The sequence below is a fragment of the Mauremys mutica genome, chromosome 2 (genome assembly GCF_020497125.1).
Source record: "Mauremys mutica isolate MM-2020 ecotype Southern chromosome 2, ASM2049712v1, whole genome shotgun sequence".
Lineage (NCBI taxonomy): Eukaryota > Metazoa > Chordata > Testudines > Geoemydidae > Mauremys > Mauremys mutica.
The window spans coordinates 132,034,608-132,057,318 of NC_059073.1; the positions used below are offsets into that span (position 1 = coordinate 132,034,608).

General features: G+C 42.3%; 1 protein-coding gene across 1 annotated transcript in view; it reads right to left on the bottom strand.

Annotated features, from left to right (window-relative positions):
* Positions 1-22,711, bottom strand: part of LOC123364869 (disintegrin and metalloproteinase domain-containing protein 2-like) — a 51,828-nt gene that overhangs the window by 16,016 nt on the left and 13,101 nt on the right. The window contains exons 7-16 of the mRNA XM_045007350.1: positions 18,177-18,248; positions 16,398-16,564; positions 16,207-16,288; positions 15,355-15,491; positions 13,184-13,361; positions 6,986-7,075; positions 5,763-5,961; positions 3,373-3,478; positions 567-750; positions 194-274 (exon numbers count right to left, since the gene is read on the bottom strand). Coding sequence (XP_044863285.1) covers positions 194-274; positions 567-750; positions 3,373-3,478; positions 5,763-5,961; positions 6,986-7,075; positions 13,184-13,361; positions 15,355-15,491; positions 16,207-16,288; positions 16,398-16,564; positions 18,177-18,248 — 1,296 coding nt within the window. The remainder of the gene's footprint in view (positions 1-193; positions 275-566; positions 751-3,372; positions 3,479-5,762; positions 5,962-6,985; positions 7,076-13,183; positions 13,362-15,354; positions 15,492-16,206; positions 16,289-16,397; positions 16,565-18,176; positions 18,249-22,711) is intronic.

Below are 22,711 nucleotides of genomic sequence, written 5' to 3' on the forward strand. Positions count from 1 at the left end.
TAAAGAAAACCAAGAATATGACTCTAAGTATCAGGAAAAACCAAACCAATCAGCCATGGCACGAAGACTTTGCATGCTAAGTGTCAGCCCAAAGTTGCTTTTTCAGTTGGCAATTTATAAGGAAAATATCTGCAAATCCAAAATATTATTAATCCAAACAATATTACAATAATAATAATGTGCTGTTACTTACTCCATGGTCATTGCATTTTTTCTTTACATCACATTTGTATTTCAGGACAGCAGCATCTACACATTTCTGGTTCATACAAATCTAAAAGCCAAACATACATACAATTCAAGGTTAACAGAAAGCATAGAAAAAAAATCTCTATGTTTGAGGGTCCTTTTCAGGCTGTTTAAGAGCAGAAAGCTGTTTACCAGATCCTATTTTACCTCAAAATATTTGGAAATAGTTCTTGGCTAGTTTAGAGTAAATCAGGGGACAAAACAGTTAATTTTATAACTCAGTAAGCCAGTGTGGCTCATTATTGCTCCAATATTACTAGCAACTTCTAAAAAGTATATGTTTACATTCCTAACAGTTTAAAAAAAAGATTTGTTACCTTTTGCTTACCGCAGAGAGTACCATCCTTCACCAACATTGGATCCTTCACTTGGAGCCCCTTCATATAATCTAAAGTTATGCATAAGGAATTCTGCACCCTAGCATAAATGACAGCAGCCTTTTCCTTAATGAATGGTCTATTACTCGGATATTGACAAACTAACTTCCCACATTGGAGATCCCTACAAACATATGAGAAGAAAATTAAAATTACATATTTGGCATATGACAGTTCAAAATACTAAATATTCAAGCATACCATAATTTCTGTGAGAAGGGATAACTATACTCTGTACAGAGGGCTCAATTTTTTGGATCCCTTAGGTTTGCTTTGGTCCCTGGATGCAAAACACTAAGCAAAACACCAAGCTTGGAGAATCCACCTCAAGCTTAGTAAGTTGATTCAATGGTTAATTACCCTTACTGTTAAAAATGTGTACCATATTTCCAGCCAGAATTTGACTAGTTCAACTTCCAGCCATTGGATTTTGTTACACCTTTGTGTGCTAGATTGAAGAGCCCATTATTAAATTTGCATTCCCCGTGTATTACTTAAAGAAGTACCGCTATGACATATATAAAACACAAAGAGACTTTTGCACATGTGAAATATTCCATGCACAGTAAACAAGTTTTAAAAAATTAGTATCTAGGCTCCTCCTCCATGTGAAGCACCTTCCCAAAGCATCCCGATACTGTGGCAAAACCAGAGGGACACCTGAGAGAACACTTCTTCCCACATAATACCACAACAACAGCTGATATTTTCTTGCCAGAAGTCTCTAGATTTATATATCACTGACTGAGGACAGGCTGTTCTTACTAGAGGGATTACAATGCTGGAATTTGTTTCCTGTGTTGGCCCAATGAAGCCTGAATTTTACTTCTGTGTCAAAAAAAAATGCCAAGCACAATATTTTAAAATTCTGCAAAATTCTGTACATTTTATTTGTCAAATAAATATGGAAGCTCCAGCATGGCACTGGGGAGCACAGGCCACTCTCTACCGGTTCCCTGGGCACCCGAAACATACAGCTGGGGAGGGCTGCATGACCGCTCTTGTGGCTCCCTTTGTTTGTTTGATTTGCCCACAGGACTAGGTAGTGGATATAACATTTTTAAATTAAAATAAATTGCACCCCTCAGAGCCCATCAAAATTAATTTAGAAGCATATTTTTAAAAAGTTTTAAAGTGTCTTTTGAAAGTATTTTATCAACAATAAAACATTCCAGTTTCAAGTTAATAGTTTTCTCTTCAATTTTAATTTCTGTAGGGCAAGAGGAAATGTAAAGTTTAAAGTATATACACTACAAATATTTGTATATCAAAGCATTTATCTTAAAGGCAAAAATAGGTGAACTGAAATGCCTGGCAAGTGAAGAGAACCTACACAAAATAGGAATTTCTGAACCATGGTGAGATGACAATAATCAATGGGATTGTTATTTACTATTTGTATTATGGTAGCGCTAATGCCCCCATTTGAGAATGAGAACCCTATTATGCTAGACACTGTACAAACAAGTTAAAAAGATATTATCTGCCTTAGAGGGATCACAATCTAGATTTCTGCTGAAGCAAAGAGAAGGAGCTAACAGTAAAACAAGGACATTTTGCTTAATAAGAAGTCATCTTAGTTCTCCCTCTGCCTAGCCTCTGTCAGATGGGATACTAGGTAGACCTAAAGTAGAAACCCTATAGAAGAACAGAATAGGTCAGCAGAAGTATACTGTGTAACAGGGTGCCTTGCCCCATTAGGGTCCAAGAAGCCTGGGGCTGGCCAGCCCTGTTCAATTTTCAGACCCTGCTGGAAGGAAGCAAATGATTATAAAACCAGCAAGTGGCTCAGCTGAAGAGGAGCTGTAGGTGGGAGAGAGGCTCCTGCAATAGACCCTGAAGCAGAGGGATTGAAGTGCATGGTGTGTCCTCCTTTCAGTACTGAGAGAACCAAGTGGGGGAAAACTATGTGGGAGCTGTAGCCTATGGTGGGCAGAGAAACTGTTTTGGTTTGATACTTTGCCTGAGTTTTCTGCTAAAGAGTAAGGCTGTGCCCCGAAAGAGGACGTGGGGATGGCAGTGAGCTCTTCCTGAGCTGGGAAAACAGGCCAGCATCTGTTTACATATACTTAAAACATTCCATGGTTTTCAATTAAATAACATCTCTGAGTGGAGACCATACAGATCCTCAAAGGTATTTAGGCACTGATAAAAATGGGCGTTAGGTACCTAAATACCTTTGAGGATCTGGGCCTAGAAGCCTAAATCAGCATACTGGTAATCTGCCACTGGGCAAGCAGGCTACTGCCTGCTCCTTTTGGGCAGTAGTGGTGGAATGTCAACTGGCAATCAAGCTGCAGTCAAATTCCTCCTCCCTGCCTAATTCTTTTGGACAGTTTCTGCATATGATGGTATGCTCGTTGGGTAGGAAGACATTAGAGGACATTTTGATCAAGATGCTTGTATGAGAATTTCTCTTATTACAGTAACATCATCCAGTAATTTCACTGCTACCTAGTATGTCAGATGAAATGGACCAGCAATCTAGCATGTCACAGTCCAATGCCAATATGCCAAAGGAAAGTAGGCAATTTAAAGACCACCAGCAAACACTGTAACACAGGAAAAATTACTTTTATTTTTTTAACCACTTTGTTTCTGAACTCTAGTGTACAGAAGCAAAGTTCAGAAACAAACCGGCTAAAATTTTTCAAAATCCGAGCTACTTTCAACACAATCAGCCAAAATGTCATGCTTCATCTTGTACTACTCCTATAGGGAGACATTTCTATTTCTCAAAACATACTTCCATTCGCAAGTCTGGTAACCCGCCTGAGTGGAGCCGCAGTGTCCCATCCTATCCTTTTGACCATTAATTTCTTCATAACATGCGAGAGAGCCACTTTTTGAAGCTACAAATACAATAACATTGATTAGACTTTGTCATAGACTTACAGTAGTCAGAACTGGGAAATGCTTTGTTGGAACCTCTAGTACATGCCAGTGCAGAATTGTTCTCTGCAATGTCTTCAGGTGCACTGTCTAGTCTAGTTTGCAGGTCACAGACACAGGGTTGCTTCAAGCCAAACTTGGGCTTCCTTCACAGCTATTCAGTTAGGGCCTCCTCCTAGAACAAGTGGGCAACCTTCTCTTTTTCATTAGTCCCAAAATGCTCTGCCAAGGCTGACTTCAAAATACAGGCAGAACAGGCAGTTGCCAACTACAGCAAAAATTAGTGGTAGAAAAATGTTCAGTAATTGTTTATTTGGGTGACTATAGACTGGTAGAGGTATCTATTTACCTAGATCAGCAGAACCTCTAAAGACAATCCTGTGCTCTACCATAGGAAGGTATATGTGTCAGGTGTGGTACTGAGAGTGTTTGACAACCATTGGAAATGTGTCTAAAATGTGTGTATGTTGTTTCTGGACTTAAAGGAATAGGTATGGAGCTTTCCTATTAAAGATATGGAAGATATCAGAAGATATGGAGGTCCACATGTGGAACCTGTGATGTGTTCCAGTTAGGGGCAAGGAGAGGGCTCCGGTTGTTGACACTAGAGTCGGCATGAAGCAGCTTTTATTCCATACACCAGGAGTAAGTAACCTGTCCCTGATGAAGTAGGGGGCCTTGTAGCTGCAGGTTGACAGCATTTTATGAACCAGATCAGTCTGGACAAGGATGGCAAAGACCCATCAGATCATCTCATTAGGCTTACTAATATAAGCCTCATTCACCTGCACATCTACCAATGCGATATATGCCATCATGTGCCAGCAATGTCCCTCTGCCATGTACATTGGCCAAACTGGACAGTCTCTATGAAAAAGAATAAATGGACACAAATCGGACATCAGGAATTATAACATTCAAAAAACAGTAGGAGAACACTTCAATCTCCCTGATCACTCAATAACAGACCTAAAAGTGGCAATTCTTCAACAAAAAAACTTCAAAAACAGACTCCAACGTGAAACTGCAGAACTGGAATTAATTTGCAAATTGAACGCCATCAGATTAGGCCTGAATAAAGACTGGGAATGGTTGGGTCATTTCAAAACCTAAACCTAATTTCCCCCCTACTAATTTTCCCCTACTGTTACTCACACTTTCTTGTCAACTGTTTGAAATGGGCCACTCTCATTACCACTACAAAAGTTATTTTTCCTCTCTTGGTATCCTACTGTTAACTGAATTATCTCGTTAGACTGACCTCACACTTAGTAAGGCAACTCCCATCTTTTTGTGTATTTATACCTGCTCCTGTATTTTCCACTCCATCCATCTGATGAAGTGGATTCTAGCCCACGAAAGCTTATGCCCAAATAAATTTGTTAGTCTTTAAGGTGCCACAAGGACTATTCGTTGTTTATGCTAATATAATAATGTTTACAGCAACTGCTATAGTTATGGTTGCAAAACACTTTCCATGTTAGCCTTAACATGTGGTATGCATCTTTCTAATCTTCATAAAATGTGGGTGTAAGATAACACAGTTAAGGCCACTAGAAATTCTGTTCAGTCACATACATAATAGGAAATGTTGCTAAATTCTAATTTACGGGCTAACTTGGAGTATCCACAGCAAGTTTCTGAAGCTAAATTAGCTTCACAGTGAATTAACCAGGCCTTCTAATTGCTACAAACCAACTTGACAAATGATTTTAGAAAGTCCATAACATGGTTAAAAAAAACAAAAACTCTTCACACCAAAATACCAGCGCCATTATCTCCTCTCCACTCCCCCCAACCAAAATGCCCCCTGGAATGTGCAGGCTGCTAGGATTGAGGTAGTCATGAGTTCTAGTCTCACCTTTTACACTGACTGGTCTTAATAAATCTCTGCACTACATACATGTATTTTATGCAGGCAGGCTTCACAGCACCACTAGAAGTATAAAATATAGTTATCCATATTTTACCCATGTAGTCACTGAAGCATAAAGAGATTAAGGGAAATACTCAAAGTTACCTAGAAAGTTTGTGGCTGAGTAGTGAACAAAACCCAGATCTTTGATGCCATAAACCCAAGTCTTATCCAGAAAACCACAGTGCATCCAGGCAAGTTGCCTCAAGTATCTGTGCTTAGTTATGTCGTCTGTGACAAATAATAATTATCCACCTTCATAAGGTAGAAACACTGATGATAGCATTCACTAGAATTAGATTTTGGAAACAAATAACTATCATTATTACCTTTACCAAAGAGTTTTTTACACTGTTTATCAGCAGTTTGGCACACTCCTTTGAAACAATAGGCTGTATTACGGTTGCATGGGTGCCCATCCATGACCCAGAAGTCAGGTGTACAGTGTGCAGAGGAACCATTGCAGTACTCTATTAGATCACAATCATCTTCACTAGTGCTTCTACATAATGTACCATTTCGCACAAACTAGTAGAAAAAAAACAGAAATAGGGGGTCTGTTCATGATATACAGAAAGGTTATAACTAGAGCTGTGTGGAAGATGGAAATTTGCAAAGGATTTCAAGATTGTGATACCTGTCTTCTGATTAGGAACAACACCCCTACACTTCAAATTTCTCTATGAAAGAAAATAGCATGGGGGAAATCATTTAAAGTTGATCTAAATGTTTCATTTTGATTTCAAAATTTTTATTTTATTATATAATATAATATCAAATAAAAATATTCAAAACAAAGAACTGAAATTATATTGTTAGAATTCTTTTCCCTTGTTTTCTCTTTAAATTTAGACAAAATTTACATGATTTTGCAAAGCATTTAGACTTTGACAGAACTGCACTCTCTGACTGAAAATGGTTTCATTGACATTTTTCCAATCAGCTCTAATTATAACTACTAAGGAACAGAATTTATGCAAATCACAATATTTGATATTTATACTGATTAGTCAACATAACAGGAAAACCTAGCAACACTTTTTTTAAATATAAGAAAGCTAAGCCTTTCAGCTTTTTGTTTTTAAAAACAAGTTTTTGTTTGATGACTTGAATAACAAAAAGCTGATCCCATGCTACAAAGTGAAGATCAGCTCCCTTTTTGGTCATTTGAGTCATTGGCCTCTGCTTAACTCCTATGGCATGTGCACTTTTATTGGCAGTGCTCAGACAGAGTATTAAGTATGTGTTTATACAACTGCTTCCGTCAGGTCTCATTTACAATATTGCCTTGAATTATCAATATCATTTTGACAATATTTTAGATAGCTTGATATATCAACAGTGACTTGATCTCTGGTTCTTTCTGTACATAAGTATAGTAAGCAATAATATATAGTATGCACAATTTTCCCCAATCCTAAATACTCCTAAGTATTGAACTGGATTATTCACATATTTAAACTTAAGCGTTCATTATCAGGGCTATTGTTAGATATGTGGGTTATAGTTAGAAAATGTGTTAGGTTCTGATCACTCAGAATTTATAGCTTACCCTACATTTCCAACAACAATCTCCACTGATACATTTGATGTCTCGTCTAAATTTACAGGTGTGTTGGCAACATTGATCCCATAGACAGTCCTGAAAATAAACAATAGAAACATTATAGATTTTAGAACAGGGGTTCACAAATTGGGGGTTGGGACCCCTCAGGGAGTTGCGAGGTTATTACATAGGGGATCACGAGCTGTCAACCTCCACCCTAAGCCCCGCTTTGCCTCCAGCATTTATAATGGGTTAAATATATTAAAAAGTGTTTTTAATTTATAAGGGGGGGTCGCACTCAGAGGCTTGCTATGTGAAAGGGGTCACCAGTAAAAAAGTTTGAGAGCCACTATATACCACATTTTAATCCTGGCAAAAGATACCAGTTTGGTGGCCCTGGAAACTGAAGTCTCTTTTTTTCCCCCAAGGAAAGAAGTTAATTAAAAGTCCCTTTCTGACAGGAGGCATTTCAAAAACATTCTCAAGGGGGCAGTTTGGAGGAAGTTCCCAAAGCCTTGGCTCATGGTTACTGAATAATGCCAAGGACCCAGATAGCTGAGGTAACTAAGCTTTGGCAGAAGGCTTCTGGAAGTATTAGTAGTAGTAGCAGTTCCAAAGGTTGCATGCTGTTGAAGTTGACATTTTAATGTCTGCACTTGAGGCCACAGTGGTATTTTAATCCCTGTACTGAAGCACAATATGGAAAGCGCTGATGAGTTCCATCTATCTAGACTACAAGCAGAGTTCAAACAGTCACCGCGAACCAGACATTATTTGACAAATAGGTCTTGCCACCTCCTGTATGAAATCCAGGTCTCAATTATGGATGTAAAAATATCATTGTGCTGAGACAAAGTTCAGGATTTATCAAATCTGTGTACTACCTGTATTGCTATATAGGTCAGAAACCTGGAGCCTCTTGCAGGAAGACGGAGCAACTAGAGCAGGGGCGGGCAAACTTTTTGGCCTGAGGGCTGCATCGGGTTTCAGAAATTGTATGGAGGGCCAGTTAGGGGAGGCTGTCTCTCCCCAAACAGCCAGGCATGACCTGGCCTCCGACCCCTATCTGATCCCCCACTGCTTCTTGCCCCCTGATGGCCCCCACCGGGACTCCTGCCCCATCCACCCCTCCTGCTCTCTGTCCCCAGATCACCTCCAGGCCCTCTGCCCCTAACTGCCCCTCTCCGCTGCCCCATCCAACCCCCCTCTTCCTTCCTGACTGCCCCCCGGGACCCCTGCCCTATCCAACCACCTCTTTTCCCTGACTGCCCCCAGACCGCCCGCCCCCCACTGCTGCTCCCCACTGCCCCATCCAACCCCCCCTCCTTCTTGATTGCCTCCCCCAGAACCCCTGCCCCATACACCCCCCCTTCTCCCTGTTCCCTGACTGCCCCTGGAACCCCCTGACTGCCCCCTGCTGCCCCATTCCATCACCCCTTCTCCCTGACCGCCCCTGGAACCCCTGCCCCCATTCAACCCCCTGTTCCCCAGCCTCTGACCGCCCCCACCCATATCCACACCCCCAGCCCCTGACCACCCCCGAACTCCCCTGCCTTCTATCCAACCGCATTCCTCTGCTCCCAGCCCCCATACCATGCTGCCTGGAGCACCGGTGGCTCACAGCGCTACAGCCACATCACCCGGTTGGAGCCAGCCATGCACTGCACAGCACAGAGCACTGGGTCAGGCCGAGTTCTGCAGCTGCATTGCCCCAGGAGCTCGCAGCCCATTGCCCAGAGCATTGCGCCCATGGCGCAGTGAGCTGAGGCTGTGGGGGAGGGAGAAGAGCAGGGGAGGGGGCAGGAGCTCGGGGGCCGGGCAGAACAGTCCCATGGGCCGGATGTGGCCCGCGGGTCGTAGTTTGCCCACCTCTGAGCTAGAGGCATTCCATATGTGCTGTCTGAGCCAAATCCAAGTACAAAGTGGTTTGACTTTGTGTGAAATGTCACAATCTCACAGAGATTCGGCCTTCCTTCAATAGCTCATTATATTCAAAAGCAACATTGCATGCTCTTCGGCCAACACACCAGAATGGACAAAAACACCCCAGCACACCGTGTTCTCAAACTCTCCATCAACACATAAAGGGGTGCACATCCTAGCCTACCTGGCGCCATCCATGAGGCCACCTCAGAGATTCATGGATTCGCATTACTGATCCAGATCTGCAAACTTCACTATACAATGCCTGGTGTGATGCTATCAACCATGATCTCTCTGTCTAGTACAACCGGGGAGAGGGCTAGTTCAGTGGTTTGAGCATTGGCCTGCTAAACCCAGGGTTGTGAGTTCAATCCTTGAGGGGACCACTAAGAGATCTGGGGCAAAATCAGTACTTGGTCCTGCTAATGAAGGCAAGGGGCTGGACTCAATGACCCTTCAGGGTCCCTTCCAGTTCTAGGAAATAGGTATAATCTCTTTTTTTTTAAACAGTCCTCCATAGACTGTATGTGTTTGACCATGATGGTGAGGCTTGCTCCTTCCAGTTCTCCCATCTCCCAGCCAGCACTGGTTGACAGCCTGATTCTTCACGCAGTCTCTTCTTCTAGGGACCCCAAAAGGGAGTGATAGGCAGAATAGCTCATCTTCTCTTTATTCAACACATCAATTAAGCCTAATTTCTGACACTCCAATTTTTGTTCATTACTTTCCGGTTCCACACTTCTCTTGTTTGCCAGACATGATCTTAACACGGTTCTTTAATAGGCTTTTTTATTTCAATTAATTTAGTCATTCTGTCTCCTTTTACACATTTTTCCAACAATATTTTGTTATAGGCATTATTACATTTTATGAACTTTCACTTCTCACAGTTGAGTCCACAAATAAGGTAAGTTTTAATTTGTAGGCCCAATTATTACAACACCTCCTGCATAACACAGGCTATAGACATTCCCAATATATTTCCTGTCTGAACTACAGCAAACCTTTTAGAAAAACATCCAATATTGATTTTTAAATGGTCAGTGATAAGAGAATCCACCGTCACTTTGGTAAGTTATTCTGTAGCAAGGTCAAAAGACTCACCGGTGTGGCACCTCCTGCTGGTCATCCTGGCAATTAGCTCTTTTCCAGTCTTGGTGCGCCCTCTGCCAGCTAGTGGCCCACCTGCTTCAGATCCCCATGTCCCTCCGGACCCTGGTGCCCCTTTGCCTCAGGGTTCTGCCCCAGCAGTACCCCCACACTCTGGGTCTCCCATCCCAGGGGAACCCCCAACCCTCTAAGACCATCTTGCCTCAGTGGCTACTGCCAGTCATCATCTAGCCCCCTCTCACTGGGGCAGACTGCAGTCTGTAATGGCCGCTCATCACTGGTAAGGGGGTAGGACAAGCTGCCTCTGCCTATCCCTGGGCTACACCTCTATAGCCTGTCCCTGTTTCGGCCTTATCCAAGGCCTCGGCCTGGAACTCCCCAGCTCCTCTTGCCTTTCCTCAGCACTGCTCTGCCTCAGATACCCTGTGCTCCCAGGCAGCTAGGTCCTTCTCCGTCCAAGGCTGGAGAGAGACTGTGACCCAGCTCCTCCCTTAGGCCTTCTTATACTCCCAGCCCGGCCCTGATTGGCTGCCTCAAACCCGCTCCTAATTGGCTCCCCAGGGAAGCCCTTTCCCAGGGCAGTTTTTAACCCCTGCCACACGGGAGTGAGGTGACCACCCTGCTACATATTCCAATGGTTAATTATCTTCATTGTTAAAAATATGTGCCTTATTTCCAATCTAAATTTATCTGGCTCCAACTTCCTGCCATTGTCTTCAAGGCTGAAGAGCCCATTATTAAATATTTGTTACCCACATGGGTACTTATAGGCTGCGATCAAGTCACCCTTGAACCTTCTCTTTGTTAAGCTAAATAGATGGAGCTCCTTGAGACTATCACTATAAGGCAGTGGTCCCCAACCTTTTCGTCTGGCAGGTGCCAGACGAAGGACCACTGCGAATTTCGGCGGCATTTCGGCGGCGACGCCTCTCGATGACGCTGCTTGCCGTCGACAAGCAACGTCATTGAGAGGCGTCCCCACCGAAATTCGGGGGCGACACCTCTCGATGACATCACTTGTTGGCGACAAGCGTCATCATCAAGAGGCATCCCCACCGAAATGCCGCTGAAATTCAGTGGCATTTCGGCGGGTGCTCTCCTAGGGTCCAGGACACGGGGGCATTAAAATGCTCCCACAGGCGCCATGGCACCCGCGGGCACCGCATTGGGGACCACTGCTATAAGGCATGTTTTTCAATCCTTTAATCATTCTCTTGGCTCTTCTCTGAACCCTCTCCAATCATCATCATCCTTCTTGAATTGTCGCCAGAACTGGACACAGTATCCCAGTAGTGGTCACACCAGGACTAAATACAAGGTAAAATAATAATTTCTCTACTCCCGCTCCAGATTCCCATTTATGCATTCAAGTACTACATTAGCCCTTTTGGGCACAGTATCGCACTGGGAGTTCATGTTTAGCTGATTATTCACCAGGACCCCAAATCATTTTCAGAATCACTGCTTTGCAGGATAGAGTCCCCCATACTGTAAGTATGGCTTACATTCTTTGTTCCTTGATGTGTACATTTACATTTGGCAGTATTAAAACACATATTGTTTGCTTGCACCCAGTTTACCAAGCAATTTCAGCTAGACTGGTTTAAGTTTTGGTGAAGTTAGGAGGGGTTTATAATAGAATGGTGCAGTAGCTCCAACCTTAACTACAGAGAGGCTACTGTCTCTAAAATAAGCAGACAATCACTGTACTGTTTCAAAACTTTAGTACTGGAGAACATTTGCTGACCTACCAGTATCAAACCAAATATTCTTAGTATATAAAAACAGTTATGATTGTTACACACATAATACAAAAACACAAAAGCAAGGAAATTAAAAGTCAAGTCACCTTACGGTACATATCCTCTACTCTTCTATCCATAGGCACACATTTTATCTTCATCACAACTGCCATACACCACAGATCATGGATCGCATCCTTAACTCTATCTTCTCAACCTCCCTTTCTGTGCACTTCCTTTTATGGAACTTCCCCATCCCAATGCTATTAGTTGTGAATGTCTAATATAGTATATATTTGTGCTGGGAAGGAGTAGATTAGTAATGGAGGTAATGGAAGGCTGTCATCCCTAGAAGGGGCAGATAACATTGTGGTAGATGGTCTCTGGTGTATACTAATTGTAGTAGAGTTAGGGTGTGTGCTTGAGAAGGGAGGAATGTTTTGTTGGGAGGGAGTAGATTGGTTAAGGGTGTGATAGAAAACCAGCATATAGTGTTCTTAACTGTTTTCACAATGAATTTTTTTGTATATTAATTTCCTAGGGCCTTTATGGGGCTTGATCCTGCAAGGTGCTGAGCTCTCTGATCTGAGCCAACAAATTACTTAGCCAAGTGTTTAACTTTAATTACATGAGTAGTTTCATTGACTTTTTCATATTTTTAAAGTTAAGCACATGTTTAAGTGCTTCCCTGGATTGGACCTATAGTACACAGTAACTTGTAGATACATTGAGATTGACATTTGTCTTAACATTTCAGAGAGGAGACAGATGAGGTGAAGGAAGGGTATGCCTGTAGGGGTGGTTTCTGGAGCTGTGCCACAGAAGTATAGCTGCCAAAGGAAAAGGTTTTATCCGTCAGTAGCTGCACGTAAAACGTATTTAGACATGGGATAAAATATGGCATAAAAGCGTAGTTAATGATGGCGGTTTTATCTGTCAGCTACCTATTGGTGAATAAACTGTCAGTTAAAATAAATAACATCTGTTGCATGAGCTTCCTTCAAGTTCATCAATTTTGAAAATGTCACAATCAAAAAGACAGAATGCCATGGACAAATTTCAACAACAATAATTTCAAATGCTTTCTATTATAAATTTAAGAAATCTAATAAAGCTACATTTGAAATTCGAAGGGAAATTTCACATTGAACATCTATCTACATTTAGAGAAACACATAAATTTATGTTCCATTTTAAAGCTCATTTCAGAACACAACCCTGACTGTGAGGCTGAGAACAAGCACCTCCATAGCATTCCAAAGTTGAATGGTTTTTCCAAAGGGCTCCAGCTGGCCTTTCATCCAGAGATCTTGTTAGCACCTCTTGGACCCAAAAGGTATCTTTTATTTTTTTAATTTTCTCTTCAGTCTCAAGGTGTGGAACTGTGAATTATTTATTCATATTAAATTTCAGGGATTTATTTCCTAACCTTTTTTGTGCCACAGTCACAGTCCTCTCCTTCCTCCACTATTTTGTTGCCACAGACAGGAGCTCTATAAGATGCATTCAAATACGGTTTGTTCAAAAGGCATTCTCCTCCATTTGCAATGAAACTTTGAAAGTCTCCTATACTGCAGTTGCTAAAGGCCTTTGTCCCACCGGAATGTCTAAAACATAAAGTGGAATGTCATTGTTAAAATATTCTCCATGCTTTGTAAAATGTATATCCTTTCATGCCACTGAAATACTCTCATAAAACAAAAATGACTTTGGTTGCAAAATTAAGGATTTGTTTCAATATGTCAACTGTCTGCCTTGCGGGTGAATGTGGCTATTAACCTGGCACCTTAAGTGCATTGATTTACCTTCAACATTCTTCTTGGCTAAAATAAATTAAATAGAACTGACAACCTCAAATTAACATAATTTCTCCAAATTGGAGGCCTCATACCCAGCATGTCTGCCTCAATGAAGGAATAAATATAATTTTTTAAAATATGTTTGCAAGTTTGTGCTAGAATGGTGTTTGGGTCCCAGGCAGACTGCATGCTGCAGCCAACTGTGAGCAAGAAGCAGGCAGAACATGCAATGGAGGATGCCCTCTTTAACTAGGAAAACATAAGCAGAGCAGCAAAACCTTTCTAAACTGTTATTGTCTCAATCTCTCCACTAAAGATACTGCAGGACTTTCCTTTTCTGTCTCTTCCAGAACACTTGTTTATTCTCCTCAGTGAAAAGTTGACAGCAACTGAGGTTAGTTTAATAGTAATCAATCTAGCAGTTACAATTAGGAAACCTATAACATAAATATCAGATTTTTTTTCTTTCCTATCATCAGTGGTTATATTGAATTGAGTGTATTAACACATACAAGCCCATTGAGAGAAATTTGGAGCCCCAGTAGATCATGTTTGCTGGGGCCCCATCCCCTCCCTTTTCACCCCAGTTCAAACATTCCCATTACAAACACTTGGGGGGGGGGCTGAGCTTATGGGGCTGGTACAATTGTCTCCCGTTTCCCTCCTCTTATCATCACAGACAATATAGCATCTCACAAGAAGACGGAAGTCTCAGTAAATTATATTTTAATGATAGATTACATTATATGCTAATATTAGAAACATTTAGGCCCTCGAGTAATTTTACATAATAGAACTAATCATGTGAGTAAAGTTACTTACATCCATAAGAGTTTGCATGATTGGGCCCATAGTGAGTACACATCTGTACATAGCATAAACTGGAAAGCTTAAAAAATGGTGGAGAAAACGGAGAAGTGTAGACTAGTTTTAAACGAAGAGTGACTGAACATTTGAAATTTGATAATAAAAGACCGTATGATCTCTGAAGGTCCAAGTTAGGGCTTTTCCTGTATTCAGTGGCACATCATGAATTAGTGTATTTAATTTCAAGACTGTAGCTCCGCGGGAACATAAACATTAAAAGTCACATTGTCATCAACAACTGCTTAGATAGAGAAATAGGACTTAAAAGAGGAGGGTAGGAGAGAGATTTTGTACTTACGTGAAAAGTGAAATATTTCCTGTAACTGTTAGTCTCTGAAAGTACTATTTATTTATTTTAGATTTTTAAATCAACTTAGTGTTCATGGCAAGTACCTGATTGACAGGCAGCCTCAGACTGAATTACTCCCTTTATGCACATGACAAGCAACATTAGAGCAAGCTTTCCTGCACTATGTCACTAATCTGCTTTAATTCTTGTGGGACCATCTCCAGGAGGAGAAAGTAAGTCAGTCTGTTGGCTCCTCTGCAGAGATTCCCAGCTGATGACATTTGTGTTGGTATAGTTTGGTTATATGGAAACATACCAACAAAGAGGAGGACTGTGACCTATACCTATATCTATCTAGATATCCATCCATCCATCTATAGGTCACAGTCCTATTCTTTGTTGGTATGTTTCCATATATCCAAACTATCCCAACACACACAGGCACGCAAACACAACTTCCAGCCACTAATGAACTGGGATGGATTTAAAGCAGTGATATACAGGTACAAAAGTCTACATACATCCTAATATGGCATTATTTAGAATGATAGCACTTGTATGCATATTAAAATGGTTCTAAATATAATAAATAATGCAATGCTATGTGAGGTACATAAATTAATAATTTTTTTTTTTAAAACTTACACTGCTTTGGTATGCATTATGCAGGTGTATCCTGAACACTGACAGTCCCTAGAATCGTCATATGCTATTCCCAGACTAAGCCCGAGCAGCTGTGCAATGATGACTGAAAATGTCTCCAGTGTTATTGTTCTTTGATACTAATATAATAAGAAAGAAAGAAAGTACTAAAAGTTCATTCAACTGTGGAAACAAACTCTGATAAAAAACTAAATTTTTTGTTTTCTGCCCTGCCTAAAGTACACAAAGATAGCTGTACTAGACATAATATATGAAGGAACGCATACTCCATTGTAAGGCAACTGCTCTGTCCCCTTCCAGGACTAGAAGAAAGTTACAAAGAACGTATGTAATCCTGAATTCAAACACTTATTAATGTAGTTATTCACTGGAGGTCGAATCCTCTGTGCAGTGCCTAGGCTAAGTAGACAAGATGAGTGCAGAGTAGAAGTCCGGGGGCAAGAATCTTTCTATCTGATCCTATGGAGTGGCTACCGAGCCCAATGGCTCAAATAATCTGTAATGCCTCTTGGGAGCCACTGCCCAGAGCAGAAGACTAGAGGACCCCCCGAGACAAGGATATCCTTTGGCTCCATTCCTATCTCATCATCCCTTGCATGTTGCTCCACAGCATGTGAGACAAGGCTCCTCTTCTAATGGTGTTTAACCTCTGAATGGCTCTGTAAATTCTGTGTTCCCCCTGCACAGCATAGCTGCATTGATTCTGTTGCCAGGGGATTCTTCTTAGTTGTAGAGGTGGGTGTAAGATTTGCCCCTACAAGCAAAGGTCAGAACTGTAAGTAACCGATACAGAGTATTAATTATACAGGTAAGTAAGATTCTATTATATCATACCAGAGCAACCCCTCCAGAATAGTTTCTCACACACAGCTTTCCTGCAAAAGATGCCCCTACATAATTTGGTTGGTCCCTGTAACTAAAGCACAGAAAAAAGATTCTTGATCATAAATATATTCTTTCTAAAAGCAATGACAGTCTAAAAGATTTCTAGTGCATCTTTAACAATAAAGTAATGTTCTTCTTACACAAATAAATATGCTATGTCATGTGGCCGTAGAATAAGATGGATATTTTTCCACTGTAAAAACCTTCGTAATAATTCATCAGCTTCCCCTGTTGTAGGAATTTTGTTACTATCTGCCCAGAATTCCAATGAAGACAGCACAATTGTCATATTAAGAGGGGTAAACATCTGAAAATGTAACAGAGGAAATACAAGTTAAATTACATGATATGCACTGTAGTATTGTAAGACCTATAAGCAATGGCCATCAGGGACCAATGTGACAAACTATGGGTTGGACCATCACAGAGTGTATAGCCACAGATGTCCCCATAATAAAATGTTGTAATCTATGTTATGGAAAACACAGTACTGAAAGATCCTAAAATCCAACATCTTAGTCCATATCAATCCTTTTCAACCTAGTCAATCAAAATAAATTCTCAGTGTATCACAACTGTCAGTTCTTTTTATTAGAGAGACAAAGTGAGTGAGGTAACATCTTTTATTGGACCAACTTCTGCTGGTGAGAGAGACAAGCTTTCAAGCTTACACAGTGCTTTTCTTCAGTTCGGTGTGCGCTCAAAAAGCTTGTCTCTCTCACTAACAGAAGTTGGGCCAATAAAGGATATTACCTCACCCACCTTGTTTCTCTAATATCCTGAGACCAACATGGTTACAATGATGCATACAATTCTTTTTATGACCAAGTTAACTTAAAATAACTAAGATTATGTCTACACTGCAAAAACAAACAAACAAAAACAGGTGCATTCTTAACTTGGGTTAGTTAACTCAGGCTAAAATATCAGTGCAGACACAGCAATTTGGCTTTCAACTGAGGTTAGCAGTCTGAGTTCAATCCCAGATCATTCTATATACTTTAAACTGCACTGCTAACCTAAGTTAAAAGTCGAGTTTGGAAAATTGCCCATCTGGGAGATCCTGGTGCCAAGATTGAGGCTTATCATACTACCAATACTGTATATACAATCAGACATAACCTAAGGAAGCTTAAGACAGAAAAAGAGTCACGGATATCATAACAGTAACAAGTGCCCACAATTAACGTAGTCATAGTAGTTTTACAATAAAAAAATTCTAAAGGGGGACACACTGCAAGTCCCTTCATTTTCAGATGGCTGAGAGTACCTGGGGTCTCGGATGTCTCTCAGGGGTGAATGATCTAATCCTGGCGGTGAGGAATATAAAATGGTTTTTAATCTAACTGCTGCAGACTGAGTATCCTGAGCATGAAAACTGATACTAAATAATCACCAGAGAATAATATCATCTGTAAAATAGCTGGACTTCATGTGGTAATAATATTTTCTTATCCTACTGCATCTTTCATCCAAAGTTCTCAAAGCATTATGTCTCACATAACCCTTGTGATGTAGGACACAGATAAGTACACCTCTACCCAGATATAACGCTGTCCTCGGGAGCCAAAAAATCTTACCATGTTATAGGTGAAACTGCGTTATATCGAACTTCCTTTGATCCGCCGGAGTGTGCAGCCCCACCCCGTCCCGGAGCACTGCTTTACCGTGTTATATCCGAATTTGTGTTATATCGAGGTAGAGGTGTATTATATCCAATTTACAGAAGAAAAAGACACAGAAACGTGAGGTGACTTAGCAAAGTCACACAGCAGGTTGGTGACAGAACCAGGAATAGAACCCAGGAGTTCTGATCCCAGCCCCCTAGCTCTAACTGCTAGGCTATGACTACCAGCAAAATGAATCAAAACATCCACATTTCCCATATGAATATTGAACAGAAAAAGGCAGTAACTTACACTGTTGACAAAGCCAATAAGTTGGACTATTTTCTCCGTTACAACATCCTTATCTGAACCCATATAGTCATACTGAAAAATAACACAACTTTTTAGATTACAACACATCTCTGCTGTGCAATGTCTCTTTGAACATAACATTTCCCTTGGGAACTGATGCAGTGTCCAAACGAGTTCTTTCTATTTGTGCCATTTCCAGATTGTGGTACTTGCCTTAATTTCAGGGAGATTAGAGAGGTTATTAAAATAAAAAACTCAATAATAATAATCGGGGATTTCAGCTATCCCCATATTGACTGGGTACATATCACCTCAGAAAGGGATGCTGAGATAAAGTTTCTTGATGCCTTAAATGACTGCTTCTTGGAGCAGCTGGTCCAGAAACCCACAAGAGGAGAGGCAATTCTCGATTTAGTCCTAAATGGAGCACAGGATCAGGTCCAAAAGGTGAATATAATGGGACCGCTTGGTAATAGTGACCATAATATAATTACATTTAACATCCCTGTAGTGGGGAAAACTCCGCAGCGGCCCAACACTGTAGCATTTAATTTCAGAAAGGGGAATTACACAAAAATGAGGAGGTTAGTTAAACAGAAATTAAAAGGTTCAGCACCAAAAGTAAAATCCCTGCAAGCCACGTGGAAACTTTTTAAAGACACCATAATAGAGGCTCAATTTAAATGTATACCCCAAATTAAAAAGCATAGTAAGAGAACCAAAAAAGAGCCACTGTGGTTAAACAACAAAAGTAAAAGAAGCAGTGAGAGGCAAAAAGGCATCCTTTAAAAAGTGGAAGATAAATCCTAATGAAGAAAATAGAAAAGAGCATAAACTCTGGCAAATGAAGTGTAAAAATATAATTAGAAAGACCAAAAAATAATTTGAAGAACAGCTAGCCAAAGACTCCAAAAGTAATAGCAAAATTTTTTTTAATACATCAGAAGCAGGAAGCCTGCTCAGTAATCAGTGGGGCCGCTGGATGATCAAGATGCTAAAGGAGCACTCAAAGACGATAAGGCCATTGCGAAGAAACTAAATGAATTATTTGCATTGGTCTTCACTGTTGAGGATGTGATGGAGATTCCCAAACCTGAGCCATTCTTTTTGGGTGACAGATCTGAGGAACTGTCCCAAATTGAGGTGTCATTAGAGGAGGTTTTGGAATGAATTGATAATCTTAACAGTAATAAGTCTCCAGGACCTGATGGTGTTCACCCAAGAGTTCTGAAGAAACTCAAATGTGAAATTGTAGGTCTACTAACTGTCATGTGTAACCTATCATTTAAAATCAGCTTCTGTACTAAACCACTGGTGAATAGCTAATGTGACACCAATTTTTTTTAAAAGGGCTCCAGAGGTGACCCTGGCAACTACAGGCCAGTAAGCCTCACTTCAGTACCAGGCAAATTGGTTGAAACTATCGTAAAGAACAAAATTGTCAGACACATAGATTAGCATAATTTGTTGGAAAATAGTCAACATGGTTTTTGTAAAGGGAAATCTTGCCTCGCCAATCTACTAGAATTCTTTGAGGGGGTCAACAAGCATGCGGACAAAGGAGATTCAGTGGATATAGTGTATTGAGATTTTCAGAAAGCCTTCATCAAAGGCTCTTAAGCAAAATAAGTAGTCATGGGATAAGAGGCAAGGTTCTCTCATGGATTGGTAACTGGTTAAAAGATAGGAAAAAAGGGTAGGAATAAATGGTCAGTTTTCAGAATGGAGAGAGGTTAAATAGTGGTGTTCTCCAAGGATCTGTACTGGGACCAGTACTATTTAACATATTCATAAATGATCTGGAAAAAGGGGTAAATAGTGAGATGGCAAAATTTGCAGATGATACAAAACTACTAAAGATAGTTAAGCCCCAGGCAGACTGCGAAGAGCTACAAAAGGATCTCACAAAACTGGGTGACTGGGCAACAAAATGGCAGATGACATTTAATGTTGATAAATGCAAAGTTATGCACATTGGAAAACATAATCCTAACTATATGTATACAATGATGGGGTCAAAATTAGCTGGTACCACTCAAGAAAGAGATCTTGGAGTCCTTGTGGATAGTTGTCTGAAATTATCCACTCAATGTGCAGCAGCAGTCAAAAAAGCGAACAGAATGTAATCATCAAGAAAGGGATAGATAATAAGACAGAAAATATCATATTGCCTCTATATAAATCCATGGTACGCCCACACCTTGAATACTGCGTGCAGATGTGGTCACCCGATCTCAAAAAAAAGATACATTGGAATTGGAAAAGGTTCAGAAATGGGCAACAAAAATTATTAGAGGTATAGAACGGCTTTCGTCTGAGGAGAGATTAATAAAACTGGGACTTTTCAGCTTGGAAAAGAGGCGACTAAGGGGGGGATATGATAGAGGTCTATAGAATCATGAGCAGTATAGAAAAAGTAAATAAAGAAGTGTTATTTACTCCTTCTCATAATACAAGAGCAAGGGGCCACCAAATGAAATTAATCGGTAGCAGGTTTAAAAACAAACACAAAAGTATTTTTTCACGCAACGCACTGTCAACCTCTTGAACTCCTTGCCAGAGGGTGTTGTGAAGGCCAATACTATAATGGGGTTCAAAAGGGAGCTAGATAGATTCATGGAAGATAGGGCCATCAATGGCTATTAACCAGGATGGGCAGAAATGGCGTCCTTAGCCTCTGTTTGCCAGAAGCTGGGATTGGGTGACAGGGCATGGATCATTTGATGATAACCTGTCTGTTCATTCCCTTGGGGCCAGGGGCGGCGAGTTATATGGGCCCGTGGGGCCCAGGCCCCACCAATAATCCAGGAGCTGGGCTCAGCCCCACCAATGTTTGGGCCCCAGGCAGGGGCGGCGAGTTATATGGACCCGTGGGGCCCAGGCCCCACCAATAATCCAGGAGCTGGGCTCAGCCCCACCAATGTTTGGGCCCCAGGCCCTGTGCTGGGGGTCCCCGCGTTGCAACACCCGGCGCTCTCACTCACCGCAGCGGCAGCTCCCGGGAGGGGCCTCAGGAGCGACTGGACTCCCAGCCCATTGGCTGGGAACCCCAGCCAATGGGAGCTGCCGGGGGCGGTGCCGGAGCTGCCTGGCCGCGCCTCCACAGCAGGGAGGGGGAGCGAGCCACAGGCAGCGGCTGAGTCCTGGGCAGCCATTGTGAGCAGCAGACAGACACAGACGGTGAGCTGTGGGCAGCCAGACACACACAGCCGGGGAGGGGGGGTTGGTGGGGACAAACACACACAGCCAGGGGGTTGGGGGTTGTGGGACAGACAGACACAGCGGGGGGCAGACAGACAGACAGACACAGCCGGGGGGGGTTGGTGGGGACAAACAGACACAGCCAGGGGGTTGGGGGTTGTGGGACAGACACACACAGCGGGGAGCAGACAGACAGACAGACACACACAGCCGGGGGTGGGGGGTTGGTGGGGACAAACAGACACAGCCAGGGGGTTGTGGGTTGTGGGACAGACACACACAGTGGGGGGCAGACAGACAGACAGACACAGCCGGGGGTTGTGGGACAGACAGACACAAGGACACAGCCAGGGGGTTGTGGGACAGACAGACACCAGGACACAGCTAGGGAGGTTGTGGGGACAGACAGACGGACACAGCCGGGGGAGTTGTGGGGACAGACAGATGGAGCCGTGGGTGGGGAAAGGAGCAGCAATGGGCACCCCGGGGCTGGTATAAAATACACAGGATGGGGGGGGGCTTCCTGAGGGGACTATAGCAACACCCCCTGCAGAGCAGACCCAGGTTGCAGCTGGCTCCGCCCATCACAGCCCCCTGCCCCACAGAGACCCACACAATCCTCTGCCCCCTCGAGAGACTCCCAATGACCCCTGTGCCCCTGTCACTCCTCTCCAAAGAGCCCTCCCCTTTGTGCCAGCCCACTCCCCTCCCCCACTGCCTCCCCTCCTCCAAAGCTCCCTACAATCTCCCCCTTTGCCTTCCGCCCCCCAGCCCAGCCCATTCCATTGGCCGGGAGGCTCCCAGTCTAGTAGCTAGCAGGGCCCATGGGAGCTGCACCTGAGGCAGGGTGCCTGCCTGCAGATGCAGACCTGCCTGGCTGTGCCTCCACAGCACAGGGAGGGGGAGCCACAGGTGAGCAAGCCCTGGTCATCATCATCATCACATGCCCAGTAAGTCTCTGGATATTTAATTTCACTGAGGCAAAATGTGTGATCCATCCCCTGTCATCCAGTCCCAGCTTCTGGCAATCAGAGGTTTATGGACATCCAGAGCATGGGACTGTGTCACTGACCATCTGGGCTAATTGATGGACCTATCCTCCAGGAATTTACCTAATTCTTTTTTAACCAAGTTATACTTTTGGCCTTCACAACATCCCTTCACAATGAGTTCCACAGATTGACTGTGCATTGTGTGAAGTACTTCCTTATGTTTGTTTTAAATAGACTGCCTAATAATTTCATTGGGTCACCCTGCGTTCTTGTGTTATGTAAGGAGTAAATAACACTTCTTTATTCACTTTCTCCAGATCATTCATGATTTTATAGATCTCT